This window comes from Molossus molossus, unplaced genomic scaffold (assembly GCF_014108415.1).
Source record: "Molossus molossus isolate mMolMol1 unplaced genomic scaffold, mMolMol1.p scaffold_m16_p_9, whole genome shotgun sequence".
Taxonomy (NCBI): domain Eukaryota; kingdom Metazoa; phylum Chordata; class Mammalia; order Chiroptera; family Molossidae; genus Molossus; species Molossus molossus.
Genome location: NW_023425403.1, coordinates 18,463,928 through 18,486,782, shown reverse-complemented (window position 1 = coordinate 18,486,782; position 22,855 = coordinate 18,463,928). Strand labels below are relative to the sequence as shown.

Here is a 22,855-nt window from a genome sequence, read left to right as displayed (position 1 = left end):
AATTTGGGAAACTATGGCCTCTCTTACATTACTGATAGGAATCTAAATTTGTACAACTTTTCTAGGGACCTAGGCAATTTGGCAATTGGTTTTAAGAGTCTTATAAACATGAGACCTTTAAGCTAGAAATTTATCTCCCAGGAATTTATCCTAAGGAAATAGTCAAAGAGGTAAAACATGGTATATAAAAAAAGAAATAACAATACAATTTACAAACCCAACAATAGGGAAATGTTAAATCATCAGATTATTATACTGCTATAAAAATGCTATCTTTAAAAATATTCAAATGTAAAATGAGCAACAAAAAAAAACATAAGTGGAAAAATGTAAAACTGTAGAGCATATCAATTTTAATATGCTTAAATATATATTTAGCTTGTACAAATTCTATTGTACAGGGTACTTTCAAAGTCAGGACACAGGATAAAGTTATTTTTAAACAGTCTGTTAGTTACACAGTCGTGGCCGGGGCTTGGACTCTGGCGGCTTCCCTATCGCGGTTTTCCAAATATAGTGCAGTATTTGAAAAAACCGCCAGAGTGAAATTGCGAAAGTGGAAGCGCGAAGTGGGAGGGACCACTGGATAAATAAAGAATCCTACTTCGTGGGAATTCATTTATCACGGTAGAGTCTGGAACTGATTAGCCGCGATAAATGAGGGCCGACTGTATTTTCAAATAATACGCTTATTTTCTTTCAAACTCCAAATATATTTTAAAGGTGAGGTATCTCTAAATTTAAAGCAATGTACCTAATTGTTAATCTAAAATAAAGCATAATAAATATACTAGAGCCCTGGCCGGTGTGGCTCAGTTGGTAGGAGCGTCGTCTCATACACCAAAAGGTGTCAGGTTCAATTCCGGGTCAGAGCACACACCTAGGCTTCTGGTTCAATCCCTGGTCAGCTTGTGCGGGGCAACCAATCCCGATCAATGTTCCTCTCGCACATCAATGTCTCTCTCTCTCTCTCTCTCTCTCTCTCTGCCCCCTTCCTCTAAAATCAATTTAAAAAATAAAATAAATATACTAGAGAGTATCTAAAACCTCTGGGAACACAGGAAAAATAGCACGTTTAAAGTACTTCACCTGAAAACATTGAGCATTTAGTTGAACATGTAATTAACAAATTCTTTAAGAATAAGTTTATCTTGTTTCCTGACTGTGAACATTGTGTATGAGGTTTTGTGACATACCAGCTTGTTATATAAGACACATATCACACATGACAATATACATATAGTATTATGTTACCTATACAGAGTTGTGTTTTGCATATAGGAAACAGCTATGTGTGTTAAATAGCAAAATGGTTTTATCAATTTTTTATTCATATTTGGAAGGCACTTTTTCTTTAAACAATCTGTCAACTACCAGAGACAGAATCACTCTCCCTCATCAATGCTACCAGTGTGACTGGAGCTCAGAATTATAAGGCTTTGGCCTCACTTAGGGGATCTCCAGCTGCCCATGCACAAGTGAGGGGGTGTTGTCCTCCCACCTGTTGCAGGAGGTACCCACCTTGGATCCAGCTGCTTTCCTGACAGGTGGTAAGGCTGATCACTGACTCTGTAAGAAGAGGGTAGGAAGCTGTGCCTCCTCTCCTTTCCAATCTACCATCTTCTAAGCTGTCCTGTCCAATGTGGTAGCCACTAGTCATATGTGCCTACTTAAATGTAACTGAATTAAAATTAAAATTAAAAATATAGCCCAGCAGGTGTGGCTCAGTGGATTGAGTGTTGTCCCATAGACTGAGAGGTCCCTGTTCGATTCCTAGTCAGGGCACATACCTGGGTTGCAGACTCGATCCCCAGTGTGGGGCATGCAGGAGGCAGCCGATCAATGTATCCCTCTCACATCGATGTTTCTTTCTGTCTTCCTTCCTCTCTCTCTCAAAAAATCAATAAAAACATATTTAAATATATATATATATATATCCATATATATACACACACATATATATACATATATATATATAAATAAAATAAAATTCCTCAGTCACATTAACCACATCAAGTACTTAATACTCACATGTGGCTAGTGGCTACCATGTTGGACAGCACAGAATTGAAGCATTTCCTTCAAAGCAGGAAGTCTATTGAATAGAGCTGTTCCAAATGATAAAGGGACTGAACTAGGCCAGAAATCTGCCCTGTTATTGGGAGTGGGAGGGAGGGCAGTTGGGTTACCCCAATACTGTCACCATTAAAATTGAACCTATTCCTGACCAGGTACTTGACCATACCCTCTTTGTTAAAAAAAATTAAGTACAGCGGGCTTGGTCCCCAGGACCGCTCTGCTTTCCCTGACCTCTCTAACCTCACTTTCTCCAACACTAACATATGGTAACGAGACATCCTTTTCGGTCACCCAGCCTATATAATCAATTCTAAACATGATAATCACTATTTCTATGCTGAACAGAAATAAAACTATGTTGCCTAACTTGAGACCAATAAACAGATAAAATATTTACCTCTTTCAAGCTTTCTTTGCAAAGGGGACAATATGGTGTATGATCTAAACAACGCTCAAGACAATTCTTACAGAATGAGTGTCCACAAGGGGTTGTTACTGGCTCAAAAAACAACCTGAAACCAATCAAAATGCATGTTAGTTTTCACATTAAACTATCTATTGGAAAAACTGAACAAATTAATAATAGAGCCATATCACTAATCTCTAGAGAAGGAGGAAGGAAGGTCTGGTGGGCAGAAGAGGGTAAAGGGGCAGTGATAAAGGCAAGTACAGTCCCCTAAAGAACATTTTAAATGTTCTTTATCAACAGGGGTATCCTGCCAAGCATCCAGAACTGTACTAATACACACACCACTCGCCACATGGGCTACCAAACAACTGAAATGAGCTGGTCCAAACTGAGGTGTGCAGTAAATGTAAAATACACACCAGATTCCCAAGGCTTAATGCAAAATAAATCATGTAAAATAGATCATCAATAATCATTAAATAGTTTTCATTCTTATTTTATCTCTTTAAAATTGGTTCTCTTAATAAGCTTATAAAAGGCTTAGTACATAAAATTCATTAAAAGGAATAATCCTATATATATTACGGTTAAATCCTAAAGAAATATTAGGATTTAACCAAATCCTAATATCAAATGCAAAAATACTCAAATACTATGGGAAAACTAATTTTACTTACATTATAATTGTTTCCTGAAACACCTCCAAATTTCCTGAAAGTATTATTAGATGTATAGGTACTTCAGAAATTGTCTGATCTAATCCCCTCACCTCATAAATGAAGAAACTTAGGTTCAGAGTTAGGAATACGGCCAGTTACAGCCAGCCTCGTGGGGCCAGGACCAGTCTCCTGACCCTCCACACTCTATTCCTTTGACTCCACACAACTATGAAAGCAGAAAATGTTCTTTCCAAACTATCAGTCTTTTAGAATTTAAGCATTCTAAGTAATGGAAATCCTTATCCAATGGTACTTTAACAGGACTTTACAGTTTATATAAGCGAGAGTCAGATACACATAATACATAATTAGAATTCTTACCCAAATCTAAAATCATGGATATTTCTAAGTTTTAATAATAATACGTATAGCTATTATAGTACTTTATAATGTTCCAGGTACTTTTTAAAGTCATTTGATTCTTATAACACTGTGACAGAGGCTATGTAAACACTGACCCCACTTTCTAAATAAGGAAAACTGAGGTTCATACATTACAGTTATTTGTCCAAGGTATAAAAGGTCAACCTAGGAGTAAAATTCATCTTTTGATTTTTAGCACAGTATTCTGTTCATTTACATTGTCTGTTATTAAAGAGTAAATTACCTTTATCTACCCTGTATTTTATTTACATTAATATAAAATATTCATCTTTTATAAAATTTTACATTCTTACCTCATGCAGAGAGAACACTCAAAATCTGATACATCTATTAATTCTTCTGGGATGTCACCATAAGTTAATGAAAATGTACAGGCCTCACTGGGAGTTTCTATTTAAACAAAGAAACACAGTTATCTTTGAGAAAAAGTTTAAAGGTTAGTCTAAATAAATAATGTTTTACATCAGTGAGTGAAATGTTCACCTCCTTGTTTTTTAAGCTTATTTCTTCCATCTTCATTGACAATCACGTCCTGTTCTAAAAGAGACAACTTTCTTTTCAGGAGAGCACCTTTTTCTTGAACAGAGAGTAAAGGTTCTGAGGACACTCTCTTTAAGCAATCCTCTCTGGCTGCCATTTCTGTGGAATTTATAGCCTGTGCCGACCGAGCTCGGTTTAAGCTTCCTTTGACAGGCTCTGACGGGACCGCTGGTATTTCTTCATTCTACAAAAATACAATAAGAAGGGTATCTGCATTTCTTTACTATACTTTACTGCTCTCGTCAAGAATCAAACCGAAATTACATTTCAATATCTTATAATGCTCATTTTACTGTTCATTTAACAGTACCAAGTTTTAATTTTAAAACCCTAGCAAGTAAATGAGTTTTGCCAGTACCTGTATAGCCCTAGACATCCAGCTAACTTATATTATAATGAAGTTTAAGTGTTTATGCTAATATAGTTGTTCCTACCCTGAGGAAATTAAAATAAATACAATGTTCTCCATTTTCGAAAAGACTAAATCTTTTCTAACATTCAGGTGACCTAAAATTGTGATTAATGAACAAGTCTTTTTACATAATAGGTTTTAGTGTGAAATAAAAATGTATAGACAAAGATCCTATTAAGACAACATTAAATAGCTTAATAGTACCTAAACAGATTCTAGCACTGAAATGAGGGAGGAGGGGATCTTCACCTGTAAAGGAAGAAATGCACTAAACTCACGGCTCACCCCTTACCTGCCCCGGGCCAAGCGCACCGGCAGAGTGAGACTCTTCCATTACTGACGGAACACCCAAAGGTTTGTTTTTAGTACATGGTAATGAACTCCAGGAAGAATCCTTCAGGCCTTCTTTTAAGTTTTCAGGTGATAATAAATCAAATAAAATCTGTAAGTGAAAAATTAAAAAGTAATAAAAAACAAAATATTTGGTTAAGGATAATTTAATATAAAGTCACCTAAATTTAAGAATTTTGTGGTGGACATTACTTTTAATGAGCAAGAGAGGAACAGATTAAGTGATAAGCAGAACTGCCAAACAGATGTACAGTCGGCCCTCATTTATCGCGGTTACTCAGTTCCAGACTCCACCCGATTTCCGCGAAGTAGGCCTCTTTACTTATATACAGTCGTCCCTCGCCACTTCGCGCTGCCACTTTCGCGGCTTCGCTCTATCGCGGTTTTTTCAAGTACTATATGTAAAAGTCTTGCAAAACCAGTGCCTCAATGGGGTCAAATCATCTCAAAGAAATGATCCAAAAGGAAGGCATGAGAGTGGTTCAACTGGTCGCCTGAGAAGGGACCCAAGGTGAAGGCTGCCTTTTTGTTGTAAAGAAGGTAAAAAGAGGAGATCTCAAGAGAGGTGGAAAATATTTACCTCTGAAGATTAGCGAGTCCTATCCTGTCAAAATAGTTCATGGTTCACCCCCAATGCATAGTTTAAGGCTGGACTGTTTATATGAACTAAAGGACTTGGACCTCTAACTACAGAATCTAAAATGCCATGTATTTTCACTGAATTTACTTCTCTCTGAACAACCAACCTGCTCGACATTCCCCATGCCAGCTCTTGGTGGGGGGCACCAAATGGCAGTTGCCCCATAACAGCTGGGAGTTAACCTGGGAGGCAGCTGTGACATAAAAATTTCTGGGCACTTCTATCAGGAATACATCTAAAACTCTCAAAGAAACAGCGTAGGTCCAGACAGGGGAAGAACCTGGCTAGAGAAAATGAGGGACTCAAAATGTTTTGTTTTCAAATAGGCTGTATGTGTATGTACAGCAGAGCATTTCTTCTCTTTTTTTATCCTCACCCGAGGACATTTTCCCATTTTTTGTTCAGATAGAATGGGGGGGGGGGAGAGAGAGAGAGAGAGAGAGAGAGACATCAATGTGAAAGGGACACATCAAGTGGTTGCCACCTGCACGACCCAACCAGGGCCGGGGACAAACTGCAACCGAGGTACATGCCCTTAGCAGGAACCGAACCCGGGTCTCTCTGGATGGCAGGCCGATGCTCTAACCACTGAGCAAAACCGGCCAGGGCAGCAGAGCATTTCTTAAAGTCTAAATTTGGAGGTTCAGTTTTTCACCTGTACTCTCTCTCAGATACCAAAAATCAGAATTTTTTTTTCATGATCATTACAAAGTAACTAAAAGTAAATATATACAATATAAGTAAAAATGCACATATCTGGTAGGTGTTCAAGTAATACTGCATTTAATGAAACATTTAAAAACATGTATATTTCACATTTCCCTTGATTTGAAAAAAATGTATTAAACACACACCTACCCTAGAACCCAGCCACTCTGCTCCTAGGTGTTTACCAAAAAGATACATAAAAACATGTCCACAAAATGACGTACAAGAATGTTCATAGCAACTGGAAATAACCCAAATGAAAATCACTACTAACCGTAAAGACCACAAATTGTGGTATGTTCATATAATGGAATACTTAGTGAACAATAAAAATTTTTAAATACTGGAGTATTTCAAAAAGATTATGTTGGGGGAAAAAAGCAGACATAAAAGAGTACACACAGTATGATTCCATGTATATGAAGTTCTAGAACAGGCAAAACTACTTTTATGGTGATAGAAATCAGAACAGTAGTTGCCCCTTGGAACAGAGAGATAGGGAAATACTGGAAAGAAGATGAGGGAATTTTCTAGGGTGATGAAGATATTCTATATCTTGATTAGGATGCTGTTACATGGGTTTGTAATTTCTCAAAAGTCACTGAACTATAAAATCCATGCATTTCAATATTTGTAAATTATACCACAATTTACAAGAAGCATATTAGAGAAAAATATTTCAAAGCACCAGCAATTTTGCATTCACCTGACCTCATTAACCAACAAAGAAATATTTATAAAGATATTTAAGGATATCTAATAGTATGAAAAATGTAAAATTATAAGCCCTTAAAAAGTCTGCAATCTCACCAGGAAATAACTAACAAATATAGAACAGTCAAAAAACACACAATAGTAAACGTAAGACAGACTCTTCCGAAGTGATTCTTAAACTATGTTCCAATTCCAGAGAGTCTAACTCCAAAGGTCTGTGAAGGGGCCCAGGAATCTTTATGTTTACCATGCATCCAAGATATTGACAAAAAGCCAGACTCTAAGAAACACAGCAAAGATGATTAAATAATGTAGCATGTTTTAAGGACAATGAGGAGAGAATCATGACTAGGCACTGAAACTGTATTAGGGTAGATCTTCCCCCCAATTTTCGAAGATTAGTCTTTCCAGATGCTCTATGAACAAGCTGAATGCTATTGTCATGCTAGTATAGGAAAACCTCTGACTTTTGAAGAAACCTGTTTAACTTGGTTTAACCCAATGTTTACCAAAGTCATTTGATCAGAGAACCCCCTTCTCTTTTCTCTTTTCAGTTACACCTACTAATATACTACAGAACACACTTTGGAAAGTGGAATGTGAACTACACAGAAAAACCAGAAAACAATTCGACTGGGGCCATACTACTGGCACCCATAGAAAGTACGCAAAGTTTAGACCTGAAATGAAAGGCAACATGCAGGCCGATAAAAATTCCTGAGTGGAAACATCATGATAACAATGTTTAATTAAGGATAAGTGGTCTGGCTCAGATTAAACAGACTATTAGGGAACATCTAAATTTAACTAAGCAAAAATAATGCATTTAAATATCTGTGAATGAAATGTTTTGATTTCATTAAGAATGGAACACACTAAGTATATGAACCTGAAAACCACTTGTCAAATTGCTACTAAATTTGACTACGGATTCCTTACATTATTATCCCAGTTTTCTAATTAGGATTTTTCAAAAGAACTGTGTCTTAGCCCTGCCTTAAACTGCTGAAGTTGGTAAACTGATTACCTTTTCCACTTCCAGCTTCGCAGGTGCAAAATCTTCATCAAGGGCTAAGCACTGCAGAAATAGTTGTAAGGCGTCACCCAAAAAGCCAGCATCGTGGAGTACTTTTCCTTTCCTGAAGTAGACCTGCAATAAAAGCACATACACACAACTTTAATTGACAGAATTGTTTTTAAAAAAAATCAGTATCCAGTAAAGGGGGAGGGGGAGGTTTGTTCAGAAATGATCATTTTGAAACTCTCTGAATGACCCTGAGGAGCTCTGAGCATTTTAAAGGTTTATCACACACTGCCCTGGAGAGGCATTTATGGAGGATCTGAGGCCGAGGAAATGACTTCAAAACCACATTTCTAATTATATTACATCAGTGATAAGTTCAACGGTTCTTTCATCATTTTAACAATTTTAAAGTTGTCCATACAGATCATTTTCCCTCTTATTCTTAATATATATGTGCCTTGTACTAACCAGTCATGCCAGCATAGGATTCTACATAATTTTGGTTATTAATTATAATTTTTGGAGCATCCTTACTACGCTTTCTTCAAAGGCACAGTTTTGAATGGAGGAAAAAGTCACAAGAGTAACTTCTAGCTTAAAGAACATATATGGGAGATGGACTGATTTGCCTTGGCAATTTGACAAAAGGACACTTAGTAAACTGATTACATACATGCTGCAAGTATTTTTCAAACTGTATGGCAAGGCCACCTCCTTTGCCCCCATCTACTATATTAAATCACTGCCTAATCATCTGGTTCCTGTCATAATGCCCCCATCAACTCTCCAACCTCAAAGACCCCTTCTCTTTCCATTAATAAACCCCTTGCATCGATGGCCAGTTTATATCAATCTTCACAATATGGCCAGTTATCTCTTTGAGGAAATTCTGTATACCAAAGTGTCTCTCTCTCTTTTTTCTTTCTGTGCCTTGAATTCAGGTTGTTTTTAGTTAGGAAACAGATTACTTATCATTTAAAAAATTGTCAGATGATATTTATCCAAAATACTGACCTGAGATTTTGAGAACTCTCTGTATTTTTACTTAAGAGTCAACCAAACCATCCTATTAAAACTTATACCCTTCTTCCTCTCTCTTTTCAAGAAAAAATTTAGAAAACAAAATTAGCCCTGGCCGGTTTGGTTCAGCAGATAGAGCGTTGGCCTGCGGTCCAGAGACCTGGGTTCAGTTCCCACTAAGGGCATGTACCTCAGTTGCAGTTTGTCCCCGGCCCTGGTTGGGTTGTGCGGGTGGCAACCACTCGATGTGTCCCTTTCACTTCGATGTTTCTCTTTCTTCCTCTCTCTCCCTCTCACTCTACCTGAACAAAAAATGGAAAAATGTCCTCGGGTGAGGATTAAAATAAAAAAAAAAAATTAAAACTTATAACCACAACTGAATGCATGTTCCTTATAGTTGAATTTTAAACTGTATGCAAAATGTAAAATAGTAATTTTACCTCAGGCCAACTTGGCAGCTGAAAAAGAACTGCATTCAGATCCTCTACGGCTGCTTTGAACTCTCCAAGGCCAGCATACGATTCAGCTCTGTAAATTTTCAGAGTCAAGTTGCTGGGCTCTGAAATAAATATTTTATAAAGGATGATTGTTTTTAAAAGATTATTGTAAAATCCACAAAAGACATCATACAAGATTTAATAACTGACCTAGTGATTCCAATCTAACCACCAAACCAAAGGTTATGAACCAAACACAGTAAGTACAACCTACTTACATCTTGAATTTTATCTAGAAGTCCTATGAAATCATTACAAGTAGACTATTTTAGTGGAGGAAATTATGGTTCTTAAGAATACTGGAAATATTTTTATAATATGAATAATCGCCTCTAAGAAAAGAAATGTTTTCTTAAAATAGGGCATACAGATTTAAAAGACATGTCTTAGATGATTAGAAGATTTGCCTTTTTATGGTAAATCTTAATTTTTTATACCCTAGTTTCTAAGTCCTTATTTATAAACAACCATATGAGTCACTACTGCACATGGAATTTCCATAGTAACAAAGACTGACCAAGGCTCAATTTTATGAGGCATAAAATGATCCTGATTTGGGAGAAAATGGGTTGACAAGAGTCAGCTCTTTTAAGAGGTCAAAATTTTAACCTGCCATTAGCAAGAATGGTACTGAGCCATCCCCAAAGAGATTTAATTTCAAATATTCCTGAGGAAAAACACTCTGTTAATTTCACTATCCTATAGGTCTCTACATGAGAAACCAAATTAGTAACCAATGGCAATCAGAATTTCAGACACTTAGCTGGCTCACCCAACACAATAATCAATTACTACAGGCATATAGATTCTAAAACAGAAGTCTGAGCAAAAAAGCAATTTTCAGTACATCTACAGGTTACATTAACTTGATTCTTCTTTTAAGTCTATTCAGCTTTGAAGCTTTCAAAAATGTATACATGTAAAATAAAGCACTCATTTTGAGGACATAAAGACCTATAGTGCCTCATTTTCTAAAAAAAACGGTTATAAAACTCCTCACTAGCTCCATGGTTTACTCTAGTTTACTCAAGATTGCTTTTCTACAGATAACTATTAACTGAACAATTAATCAACGGGCCCTTTTCAATTACTGGTGCTTGAGCACTGGAATGATATTGTTCCCTCAAATTTATACCAATAAAATACTTCAAAGAAGAATGAAATTAATATTTCATGAAAATATGTCTTACTTCCTAAATAAAAGACATATCTGGAATAGTTTGTCTTTTGTCTCTTAAAGTAATATAATTGGAAATCATTCTCTGAACAAAAACACATAGGAACTGAAAGTTCAATATGATTAGATCAAGAATGAAAAGTTTTAACACAAAGCTAGACCCTGTAGGTGTTCAAAAGATTGTACTTTCTCTGTCTTTGAGGAGTTATTCTCTAGCTCCCAAACTGTATTTTACTGACACAGCCTCATGTAACCCTGATCTGACAGGCACAGCTGGAGTTCAGAAAGTGCAGAGCAGCATGTGCCAAACAGTCCGAGAGTGAGCAGTAAATGCATCAGCATCAAAAACCGAGCTGTAAAAACAGCTGGGGCCCAGGACACGAAGTTTTCCGCCCACAGCTAGGGTGCTTCCAACAGCATCCTTGAGGCCCGCCTTGGCTCCAGCGTCACCAGAGAGAGGGACTTCACTGTCACAAGCTGCCCATTCCACTCCTGGATCCCTTACTGGGAGTTAAAAACATTTCCCTTTTTTCCCTTGTACAGCGAGTCCCCATGCCTCAGACTTGATGCAGTGCACATTCATAAGTATTGAATATCACACCCTTTCCTCAAAGCTTCACGGCTCAATAGTCACCTTTCTTTCTACAGCTTATTCAGGACAGCACTGAAGGAAGTGACTGAGAAGACCCATCTCTGAGAAAACACAGTCAATCTATCAAACTGCTCCACTTGAACCAAAGTAGAAAAGAACTGTGTCCCTGCTGCCCTCAACACAAAAACACTCAGACTGTGGAGACTCCTGAAGAGATGACAAAAAGGTCGGATATTAAAGCTCTTGCCCTCCATTTCTTCCAGTTCTTCATAGGTAATAGTTTTATTGAGAATTTCAAATTTAGTGCAATAATTACTAAGAAAAAAAAATCAGCCCAGCTCTCTCCCTTCCTCTCTAAAATCAAGGAAGAAAAAAAGATTAGGTGACTTCAAAGTCTTAATACTTTTTAAGAGATTAGGGTCACCTCTTAATTCAAAAAAAAAAAAAAGGAGCCAAATGCATTCACTGAGGCCCTTTGAATAGCCAAAGCATAGAGTACGTTAATACATACAATACACTTAGAACAGGGCACACTAGCAAGTGTCTTATTATGATTGTGTTCCTTTATTGTATGTGCACAGCATTAATTTCAAAATCCACTTTCTCCATTATTTCCTGTCTTTGTATCCCCAAGTCCTGGCTTTCTTAAATGTTTACTAAACTAGGAGAAATTCATTCAAATCAGTGCACTTAGGTTCCTCAACTCATGCTCTCATTTTCTTTTCTTTTCGACCCGGTAATATTGTGAGTTATTAGGCAAATACAAAAATTTGAAATAAGCCCTGGCCGGTTTGGCTCAGTGGTTAGAGCGTCGGCCTGCGGTCCTGAGAGACCCGGGTTCGGTTCCCGCTAAGGGCATGTACCTCGGTTGCAGTTTGTCCCCGGCCCTGGTTCGTCGTGTGGGTGGCAGCCACTCAATGTGTCCCTTTCACATCGATGTTTCTCTCTCTCTTCCTCTCTCCCCCTCCCACTCTACTTGAACAAAAAATAGAAAAATGTCCTCAGGTGAGGATAAAAAAAAAAAAAAATTTTGAAATAAAATTCTGCTATATACCTGAGGAAACTAGTCTTCAGCTGTCCAAGGCATTTCATGGGCCGAGGACAGAGAGTACTCCTGTCATGATCCCTCATCTGTTTCCAAACTTAGGAATAAGTGTGATAAATACGTTGTTTCCTTAGTTCATTTTCAAGAAACTTTTTTCCAAATGACAAAAGCCATGGCCAGGGCTGTCCAGTGGTTAGAGCATCAGCCCTCGAACCGAAGGGCCTCGGGTTCGATTCCCTGTCAAGGGCATGTACCCGTGTTGTAGGTTCGATCCCTGGCCCTGGTTGGGGTTGTACAGATGGCAACCAATCGATCTGTCTCTCTCACATTGATGTTTCTCTCTCCCTCCCATTCTCCCTTCCACTCTTATCTAAAACATCAGGGGTAAAGTATCCTCAGGTGAGGATTAAAAAAAAAAAAAAAATAGTGCCATGAACCCATGAACATCTATCTATATGCCTTTACATATCACCTTATTTCCTTAGTTATTTTTTATAAAGCTGAATGACTGCAAGAAAAGGTATGCAGATATAAAGTTTTCAATACATTCTAACCCTCCTTTTATAAAAATAACTTGTTATACTTCCACAAGCTGTTTTTCCCCCTAGAAAAATATAAATGAAAAACAGCATTATTTCAACATGAATTTCTTCAGTGAATTTGACCTTTAAAACTATTATATATTTTCTGGCTATTTATTTTTTATGTGTTTTTTTTTAGAGAGAGAGGGAGAGAGAAATAGAAACATCAGTTGGCTGCCTCCTGCATGCCCCCTACTGGGGACGGAGCCCACAACACAGGCATGTGCCCTGACTGGGAATCGAACCGGGACCTCTCAGTCCATGGGAGGACACTGAGCCACTGGCTAGGCTATTTTTTGGCTATTTAGATTGCATGTATAAGTATAAAAGCTCCCTGTTCATATCCTTTTTTCTCATTCTTCTGAGTGTCTTCTTTGAATTTATATGTTGAGCTATTTCACAAATTTCAATAGCTAACCAAAATACAAAATTTCTTTGCTTCTTTTACTTTATCAAGTTCAGTATTAACTAAAAGCCACCAATTGACAAGTTATTAGTGACTGATTAATAAAGTCCAAGAATAGCAGTTTGGCATACTAATTAAGATTATAATTCCAGAGAGAGGACAGATGATACTGTGAATCAAGAGGAAGAAGAAAACTGAAGTTGATTTGTCCTCATGTTGAAAGTTTTGTGAAGGGAAAAGACAGTTCAGCACTGTTTGATGTAATAAAATGAATCTAAAGATATTCTAAGATAAAAGAGAGTCCTTTGTATAGATGACCACAAGAAAATATGTAAATAACCTAGAAAACGACCCACAACCAGCACTTTAAAATTACTCTTACTGCCCTGGCTGGTTTGGCTCAGCGGGTGGAGCCTTGGCCTACAGACCAAAGAGTCCCGGGTTTGGTTCCTCCTAGAGGCATGTACCAAAATAAAAATAAAATAAAATGAAATTACTCTGACTTTACTTTGAGAAAATCAGTTTTATGGTACTGGTTTTAAATCTTTTCACATTTGTTTGTTTCTTTTTGTTTTATTTTTAACCATCTACTTTTATAGATTCTTTTTCAGAAATAAAATTTTATACATATGTACATGTACATATCTGCTTTGTTTGGGTTCACTTCTATAGAATTTGTAAGAATGAAAATAAAAGTTTCAATCCCCTGCCCTGGCCGGTTTGGCTGAGCGGTTAGAGCATTGGCCAGAGAGGCCCACGTTCAATTCCCGCGAAGGGCACGTACCTCAGTTACAGTTTGTCCCCGGCCCCGGTTGGGGTTGTGTGGGTTGCAGGCAGCCAATGTGTCTCTCTCACATGGATGTTTCTCTCTCTCTCTCTTCCTCCCTTTCTCCGTCCCACTCTATCTGAAGATAAATGCAAAAATGTCCTCGGGTGAGAATTAAAAAAAAAGTTTTGATCCCGATTAAATTTTTAAAAAAAGATTATAATCACTGGATTCAGAAGATCTGGGTTCAGATCCACTCTGGATGTTTATCTAACTCTCTGAACCTCAGTCTCCTCACCTATAAAATGCTGGTAATGTGATACCTACAATTTAAGATTGTTGTGAAGACTAAATAACATAATGCATGTAAACAGTTTAAGACACCACCTAGCACACAAGTGCTCAATAAATAATAGTTATTGCGCCCAGCTGGTGTGGTTCAGTGGCCTGAGAGTCCTCCCATGGACTGAGAAGTCCCGGTTGGTTTCCCAGTCAGGACACATGCCTAGGTTGTGGGCTCAATCCCCAGCAGGGGGCGTGCAGGAGGCAGCCAATGCATGTTTCTCTCTCACATGGATGTTTCTCTCTCTCTTCCTCTCTCCCTAAAAAAATCAATAAAACATATTTAAAAAAATAATAGTTATCACTAGTATCACAAAATATTTCAAGAATTGATAGAAAAATGAGGCTAGCTCTTCATACAATGTTTCCTTTGTAGAGTACGTTATAACATGCATAAGTTTACTGATTAATAAAATTCAAATCTTTTCACATTAACCTCACTAATTATTAACCCTTTACTTTTCTTTAAATGTATTCAGTATTTACCCATAATCTGACTAATCTCTGTATACCGCAAGCCTTGCAGTATCTATATTTTATTGATGTAGGCTAATATGTTTCCACTAATTAACATATGCAAGCCAGAATCAAGATTTAACCCTCACTCTGGTAATGCTATCAATGTGGTAGAGAAAAGAATAGGACTTTACATCACAAGATTTAGATTTTAATTTTTGTTAAATCATATTGTAGCTGTAGCACAACTTTTACATTTGCAAAGATACTATATTGAATTAAGATTTCCTGGGCATCTACTCTATCAGGCATCATTCAAAGTGCTTTACAGGTTTGACTCAATTCTCACAACAAACCTAGTTGACTGTTGTTATTGTTATCTATGAGGTAGATACTATTCTCACTGTTCAGATAAAGAAACCAAAACAGGGAGGTTAGACCATAGACTCAAGGTCAGAGAGTAAGTGGTGGGCTACACTGGGATTCACACCTGGGCAGTCAGCTCCCAGGATGCACAGCTTTAACCACTAGGCCACACTATATAGCTTGAAGTGCTTAATTTCCTTCTGAGGAAATTAAGATTCTTTGTGAAGAACAAATGTTGCAAAGAATTTAAAAATACTTTTTAATAGTCAATAACTATATAAAGACAAAATATATTAAAGACAAAAATTTCCTTCCCCAAGTATAGTAAATAAAATGTTCTCCCTTTTATTATTATTAAACAGTTCAAACTGGAAATTATACTGTTTTCTTCCCTTCTTTGGGGGAAGAGGGGTGCACAGAGGGGAGGAGGCAAGTCTGTAAAAATTAATTAAAATTAAAAGGAAGACAGCATAGCAATGTGGCATCATTTCAACAGACTCAAGTATAAAGATTCAATGCAGACAAGGCTTTTACATAATAGCTTTGATTACTAAAAAGACAGAAAGTTATGAAACATCTGAGAGTTAATATCAAAAGATCAATGGATTAAGTGTTATCTAAATATATTTCAATTCAACAGAAACTTATGTAATCTCAGTGAGAAACTTCTGATTTTGGCAAAGGTTTTCAAGCTTTCTTGTTGACAGATAAATCTGAATGTGTGTGGGCTGAGACTACATTTTTTTTTTCTATTTAATAGTATGTACTTGTTTCTTTTTTTTTTTTTTTTTTTCTTTTCCTTTATTGATTTTAGAGAGAGAGGAAGTAAGAGGAAGAGAGAGATAGAAACATCAATGAGAGAGAACATCAATTGGCTGCCTCCTGCGTGCTCCCGACTGGGGATTTGGCCCACAACCTGGGCATGTGCCCTGACCGGGAATTGAACCAGCGACCTCTTGGTGCATGGGTCAACGCTCAACCACTGAGCCACAACAGCCGGACTACTTGTTTCATTATAAGAATTACACAAAGAAATTATAGTGAGGTTCTCTTTTCATTGTCAACAATGACAGTATCACTGGTAACTATAACTGTACAATCATATATATTCCAAATGCCTATCTAGCTAACTAGCCAACTCTCAGAAAAGTTAAAGCCTAATTGTACAAACAGGTTTATAACTCTACTAAATATTTTTATTTATGCCCATAAACTGTTAAACACATAATATTTTACTAAGAATTCAAAGGATGAAAAATGTTATCCTTATTAGTTTCATTCAGACATATTTTCAAGTATGGAATTAATGATTTTTGAAAGACCTAAAAATGAGGGGAAAATAGGCTGACGAGGTGAAAGTCAGGAGACTTAGGTTCTAGTAATGCAAAAGTAGGATTAAGTAGTCGAACGAGCACAATTCCTATGTGCAGTCTATGCAAACTGAAAAAAAAGAAATAGTAAACTTTCAGAGTCTTTTTCTGTTAAAATAATAATAATAATAATACCCTTAGCCCTGACAGGGCAGCTCAGTTGGTTAGAGTGTCGACCCAATACACCAAAGGTTGCAGGTTCAAATCTCCATCAGGGCACATAAAAGAATCAAGCTATGAATGCCTAAATAAGTGGAACAACAAATCGATGTCTCGCTCCCCTTCCTTTTTCTAAACTCAATAAATAAAAATTTTAAAAATCACCCTCAATCTCAGGTCCACAATCTTCCTTAATTAAAAGATTTATTGGTCACAGAACATTACGCTAGACCTTAATTAGTAAATGTGCTCACTGTTCTTCCATGGATTAGGACTTAAATTCTTTCTTAATATGTTTAATTGATTTTTAGAGAGAGAAGGAAGAGGAAGAGAAACATTGATGTGCGAGGGACATGGGATTGGCTGGGCCCTGCACACCCCCTACTGACAATGGAGCCTGCAACCAGACATGCGCCCTGATCAGAACCCAACCAGCAACCTTTTGGTGCATGGGAGGAAGCTCAACCAACAGCCCCAACAGCCAGGGCAGAACCTAAATTCTTATGAAATGCCTAATTTAAGAGGTCAAATCACAAAAGCATAATACTGAATAGAGCTGTCAATAAGTTTCATCCATTACTTTATATTAGTGATAAAAAAAAAATTCCTTGGGAATTTATGTTAAAACATTTTCAATGGATGAGCTACAAAGGCAGATGAACCCTGGTCCAACATTGAGAACGGGAGGAAATAGTGTTGTTGCCTCTACAAGCAGCTAGCCATTTGACTGTGGACAAGTCATTTCACTGCCCTAGCTTCTGCTTCTTTGCTTTGGATGGTTTGTACTTCCCCTCTCACACTCTATTCATCCAGAAAGGTGGAGTTGTCTATATCAGAACTGTGTGTACCAAATAGTTCTCTTTTGTTCTGGATCTGCTATCCTATTCTATTTTATAAATGCCTACTCCTCGTAAAAAATAGTGAAAGTAGCCAGGCTGGTGTGGCTCAGTGGGCTGAGCATGTCCCATGGACTGAGAGGTCCTGGTTCCATTCTAGGTCAGAGCACATGCCGGGGTTTCAGCCTAGATCCCCAGAAGGGGTCGTGCAGGAGGCAGCCCACCTCAATGTTTCTATCCTTCTCTCTCTCTCTTTCTCTAAAAATAAAAAAAAACAAAAAACATTTTTTTAAAATAGTGAAAGCACATTAAAATGTACCAGGTTTGTACTTTGAACTCTAAAGGTATAAATAACTTAATATATTGTTACTAGTTCAAAATGCTGAAGCACTTAGGGTAAAAGAATTAAAATATATAACTAATTTAAATTATATAGTTTCTAAATTTACCTAATACCTAACATCAGTTTATATTTTAGCTGTCTATTTTCTTGGGAATTATTTCCCCAAGTATTATTTCATGCAAATAGAGATGCTACCCTTGAAATAGGCTTATTTAACACAAGGTTTAACAATGACATGCTTGACATTTGGGGCCTATTGTGTGGGAGGCTGTCCTGTGCATTTTAGGATGTTTAGCAGCATCCCTAGCTAGATGTAACAGCACTAATCCCATAAGGGGTGGCAACTAAAAATGTCTCCAGATAATGTCCCCTTGGGGGGATGGAGGAGGATGTAAAATCTCCAAGGTGGAGAACCACCGATTTACAGACCAACTCAATATTTTACATAGGTAAATCAAGCAATGTCCCCTTCAGCAGCCTAAAACCACCTTCAGAAAAGTGCTAACCTAGGTTAGGAAGCCTGGGCTACTTCCTGGAGAAGAAACAGACAAAAGATCTCAAGGCCATTCCCCCACAGCTCGATCAAGAGTGGAAAAGCAAACTGAAGCGTGGCAAAGAACTCTGTGCCTCTTTATCTTGACCGTGAACTAGGTGTATTCAAAAGCAAGCACATATGTGTTTACGAAATAAGTATGATCTGAAACAAGCAGGTTGAAACCATCAAGAGGAACTAACCCTACAGGCATTTTTAGGTAAGACTTGAAACCCGTGGGCGGCTCGGACTCCCGCCCAGAGCCCAGTGGCCGGCGGGGCCCCCGATGCTGGGTGCGGGCGCCGCGCTCCCGCCACGCCCACCGGACGTCACCCGTTACACAACGCCGCCACCCCCACCGCAGCTTATGCAATTCTGCCCTCCCGCGGCTCACAATTGCCCCAGTGACTTTTGTGGGAGACCAAGGTAAACGTTGCCCGCCTAGCCCCCGCTGGGGATCCTCTCCCGGGTTCAGCTGTCGTCTCCCCGCGGGGGACCCGGCCGGGCCCAAGAGGCCACTTACCGGAAAGAGCGCGGCGGCAGGAAGAGAACGGCCGCTCTGGCTCGCCCAAACCCCCACCCATCCCGGGCGGCCTTGCCCGGGACCCCGCTTTTCTCGGGACGCGCTCGCCCGGCTGCCAGGCCGCGGCGGAGGGAACCCCGTGCCCGTGCGCCCCTCCCCACGCCGCGTCACAGTCGGCTCCAAGGGCGATCCCCATTGTGACCGAAGCACCCCGGGGCGCCGCCCCTTCCCACACCCTCGAGTACCCCGAGACCCGACACAAGGGGGTCAGGGGACCTCGGGGAAGCAGAGATGCTTCCCGGGGGCGCAGACGAGCTCCGGGTAGTGAGCCCGTCGGGGAAAGGAGGGTGGAGTCGGCCGGGCCGGCGCCTCAGCCCCGCGCGGTCACCTGCTCGCAGAGCCTCGCAGGCGGCGGCCAGGGCCTCCCGGTAGCGCCCCTGGTGCAGCAGCTCCCCGAGCCGGCCAGCCGCCCGGGCTCGCTCCTGCTGGCTCGGGAACCACTTCTCGGCCAGGTGGTTGAGGACGACGCTCGTTCTGAAGCCCGAGGCGGAGATGGCGGCGGCCAGAGGCGGCGGCCGTGGGGTGGCGCCCTCAGCATCAGTGGCGGCGGCGGCGGCGGCGGGTGGCAGCCGGTCCCGGCAGAGGCGGCAGCGGGCGCGCAGCTCTCTCCGCAGGCAGCGACGGCAGTAGCTGTGGCCACAGGGTACCGTCACCGGCTCGCTCAGGAAGCCCCGGCAGCCCAGACAGCTGAGCAGTCCGCCCGAGCCGGTGTCCGCGCCCGCTGCCCGGGCTGCGCTCCAACCCAAGCCGTGGCGGAGCCGGTAGTTGAGCACCAAGCAGTCCACCAGGGTGCCCAGGCACTCGGGCCTGACCGGGGCCCCGCGGCGCAGCGCCGCCGCGTACGCCTCCAGGGCTCCCTTCAGGTGGCCGCCCAGAGCCAGCAGCTCGCCGCGGCGGAGCAGCAGCTCCCAGCGCTCCGACTCCGCGGCAGCGCGCTCCAGCCGGTCCCCGCTGCCGCCGCCCACTTCCCAGAATCGGCCCCGGTTCCGCGGCCGGGGTGCCATCTCCCGGGTTCCTCTCGAGGAGCTCCTAGCCACGGCCGGAAAAGACATGGCCCGCGGAGGGCTGCTCCGCCGCCGCCAACCGCCGCCACGGTCCCGGAGCCTCCGGGGCGCGCGGCTCCGCACGCGGCCGGCGAGCAGGGGGGCGTGGCGCGCGGACACGGCGGGGCGGCGCGCGCTCGGGAAGCCCCGGGGGCGGGGCCTAGTGGGCGCGGGGCGGGGCCGGGCTCCGCCTGTGCGCCCGGGACTCCCCCGCACCGCCAGGAGCCGGATCCTCCCGGGGCCGAGGGGTTGGCCCCGCCCCTTTCGAAGCCCCTCCTGGCGAAGCACGCGAGGTCAGATGATCCCCCAGCCGGGATCTAATTGGCTTCTCCCGGAGAAGGGCCTGGCTTGTCACTGAGCAAAGCTCCTTGGACCCAGAGCTCCATCCTCCTCCCCACCAGGCGCCCCGCCACCTGCCTCGGCCGTGCTCCTAATGCCCGCCCCTGCTTCCTGGGCGCTGTTCGGCCGGGCGGTCGTCCTTGGACTAAGCCCCAAGTCGCCACCCTGACATACCCGCCCACTGGAGTAAGAACCTGCTCGCTCCTCCTGGCCCTTGGGGCCTCCCGGTTGTGGATCTCGGTTGTTAGGTGCAAGGCTGTATTTTCATTAGTTTATGCCCAAGTTACAGATGGACATGTAGAGGCAGAGGGCCTAGGAATGCTCTAGGGCAGTCTGATGACTTTGTGACTCTGAAGTCTAGAGTCTGTCAACTTTAGGAATAAGGTAACCCAGCCACGTACCTGAAGTGACTCCTTTCAGCATTTTTTCCTGGTGCCAATTACTGCTGCCTTTCCTATTTAAAACTAACCCCCACTTCCAGGCGGGAAGCCCACAGGTTTCCGAGGTGTCACTGTACTGTCCACATCTCATTCACTGCCCCGCAGCCGGCCAAGGGCTACATTTGGGGGTTTTTGAGAAAACACCAGGATGAATGCTTTTCACGTGGCTGTCACCCTATCACTACAACCCAAGCAGGGTCTGCAGTTTTGCTGACAGGAAAAAAAAATTTTTTTATAATAAGTTATATATTTTTTTAAAACTTGATGGCAGAGAGTTTAAAGCTCTAGGTTGAAATATTTATAGACTTGATTATAGGGTACTAGATTGTTAATGCTGGAAATGTCTTAGAACTTTTCTTTTTCAACTGGTTAGAAATAATGGCCCAGAGAGGAAGAGTAATTTATTCAAAAGCACACAGCTCATATTATACAGAGAGTTTAAGATCACCTAACTCTAATGAGAGTTATGTTAGATCTTAGAAATATTTTACACGAGATTTTCAAAATAAGCTACTAAGATGGAATGTTAACCTGAACGTGTTATATCTGAAACTGGCTAATGTTGATAACATCCCTCTTTATACAGAACAGGCAGTGGCCACAAAACTGCTTTGAGTTATATGTGTTTTTACTTCAGAAAAGATGTAGCTCTATTTCCCCTAAAGGAACAGGGAGGGATAAACAGCAGGAAAAGGTGAGGCCCTTGTTCCAACAGGGTGCAGAGCAAACAAGTTTATTTATCATTCACATCAAACATGAAGCAAATGTATTGGGATTACTTCATGAACATAACCTTGAATCTAATTCTAACCCCTAAATGACTACCTTTATTCAATAAGCAGAAGAATTGACTTAAATAAAATGCCTACATACTCATTTAAGACTTGAAACCATAAGGGGATAGAAGTCTCCATATGCACAAGGACATTGACCTCTGCGATACATCCCGGCCCTTAGCAGCAACTTTCAAAATGTGCAATAGTAAATACTTAGTGTGTTCATGATAAATTACACCAGAAGTATAAATTGATGAACATGCATATATTTCTTATCAAATATAGTTTAAATCACATTTTATTATGGAATTTCCCAATGTATGGTTCAAAAAATAATGTGAAGTATCATTTGTCCCTTAGAGTTTCTTTCCCTAATAAATGTGACAGCCACATCTGATTCTGGTATGAAATAAAATGATACAATTATGATAATGGGAGAGGGAAAAAATGGGACTGTGGGAGGAATCTTGCCGGGTTCTCCTCTGTGCTTGTGAATGGTTATAATTCATGTTTGCTGGTTTATACATTTACATAACTGGTTCTCATTTATGTAACTTATTTATGTAAGAGGCTGTACTGCCTCTGTGGCCTTTGTGTGCTGCACAGTTTCCTTCTGAATCTGGAAGGCTGGGGCAAAACAGCCACTGGTTGGATGACAGTTTACTCTCCTGTCATTCTGTGCCACCAAAGAGGATATGCACTCCGATGCGACTGCCTTTTAAATTCAGAGGAGAGAAAAAATGAGTATCTCTTGGTTCATTTTATAAAATTCAGACTTTGGTCTCTGATTCACCCAGCAGGCTGCCGTTGAGAAGGGAGAATCCTGTGCAACAGCCCCCCGGGCAGGAGGAAGACCACTGGTGAACTCTCTCCTCTGTTTTCCTTTGAGCATTACTTGCTTGTGTCTTTTCTAACAAAGTAGTAAAATCATGAGATTTGTATTTAATTTCAGTTTTAATTTTAGTGTTGTCTTCTAAAATAGATCAGTTATGTAAGAGAGTAAGAAGAAAAGCATATCTGTTTCCTAATTTGGAAAATGCTTATCACCATCATTGCCTGCATAGCCCTGCCCTCCCCAGCACCACACCAGAAGGAGACTTTTCTGAGTTAGGTAAACAACTACGAAAGAGTAACAGCATGGTGCTTTCCTTGAACACCAACTAACTGAAGATGTGTATTTGAAGACTGAATTTAAGCTTTAAAGAG

The 22,855-nt window shown here is 40.6% G+C and overlaps 1 protein-coding gene across 1 annotated transcript in view; it reads right to left on the bottom strand.

The window, feature by feature from the left end:
• Positions 1-20,136, bottom strand: part of LONRF1 (LON peptidase N-terminal domain and ring finger 1) — a 30,526-nt gene extending 10,390 nt beyond the window's left edge. Inside the window, 7 exon segments of the mRNA XM_036250603.1 lie at positions 2,477-2,591; positions 3,885-3,981; positions 4,075-4,315; positions 4,836-4,985; positions 7,984-8,106; positions 9,441-9,559; positions 19,380-20,136. Coding sequence (XP_036106496.1) covers positions 2,477-2,591; positions 3,885-3,981; positions 4,075-4,315; positions 4,836-4,985; positions 7,984-8,106; positions 9,441-9,559; positions 19,380-20,103 — 1,569 coding nt within the window. The 5' untranslated portion in view covers positions 20,104-20,136.
• Between the last annotated feature and the right edge of the window lie 2,719 nt (positions 20,137-22,855).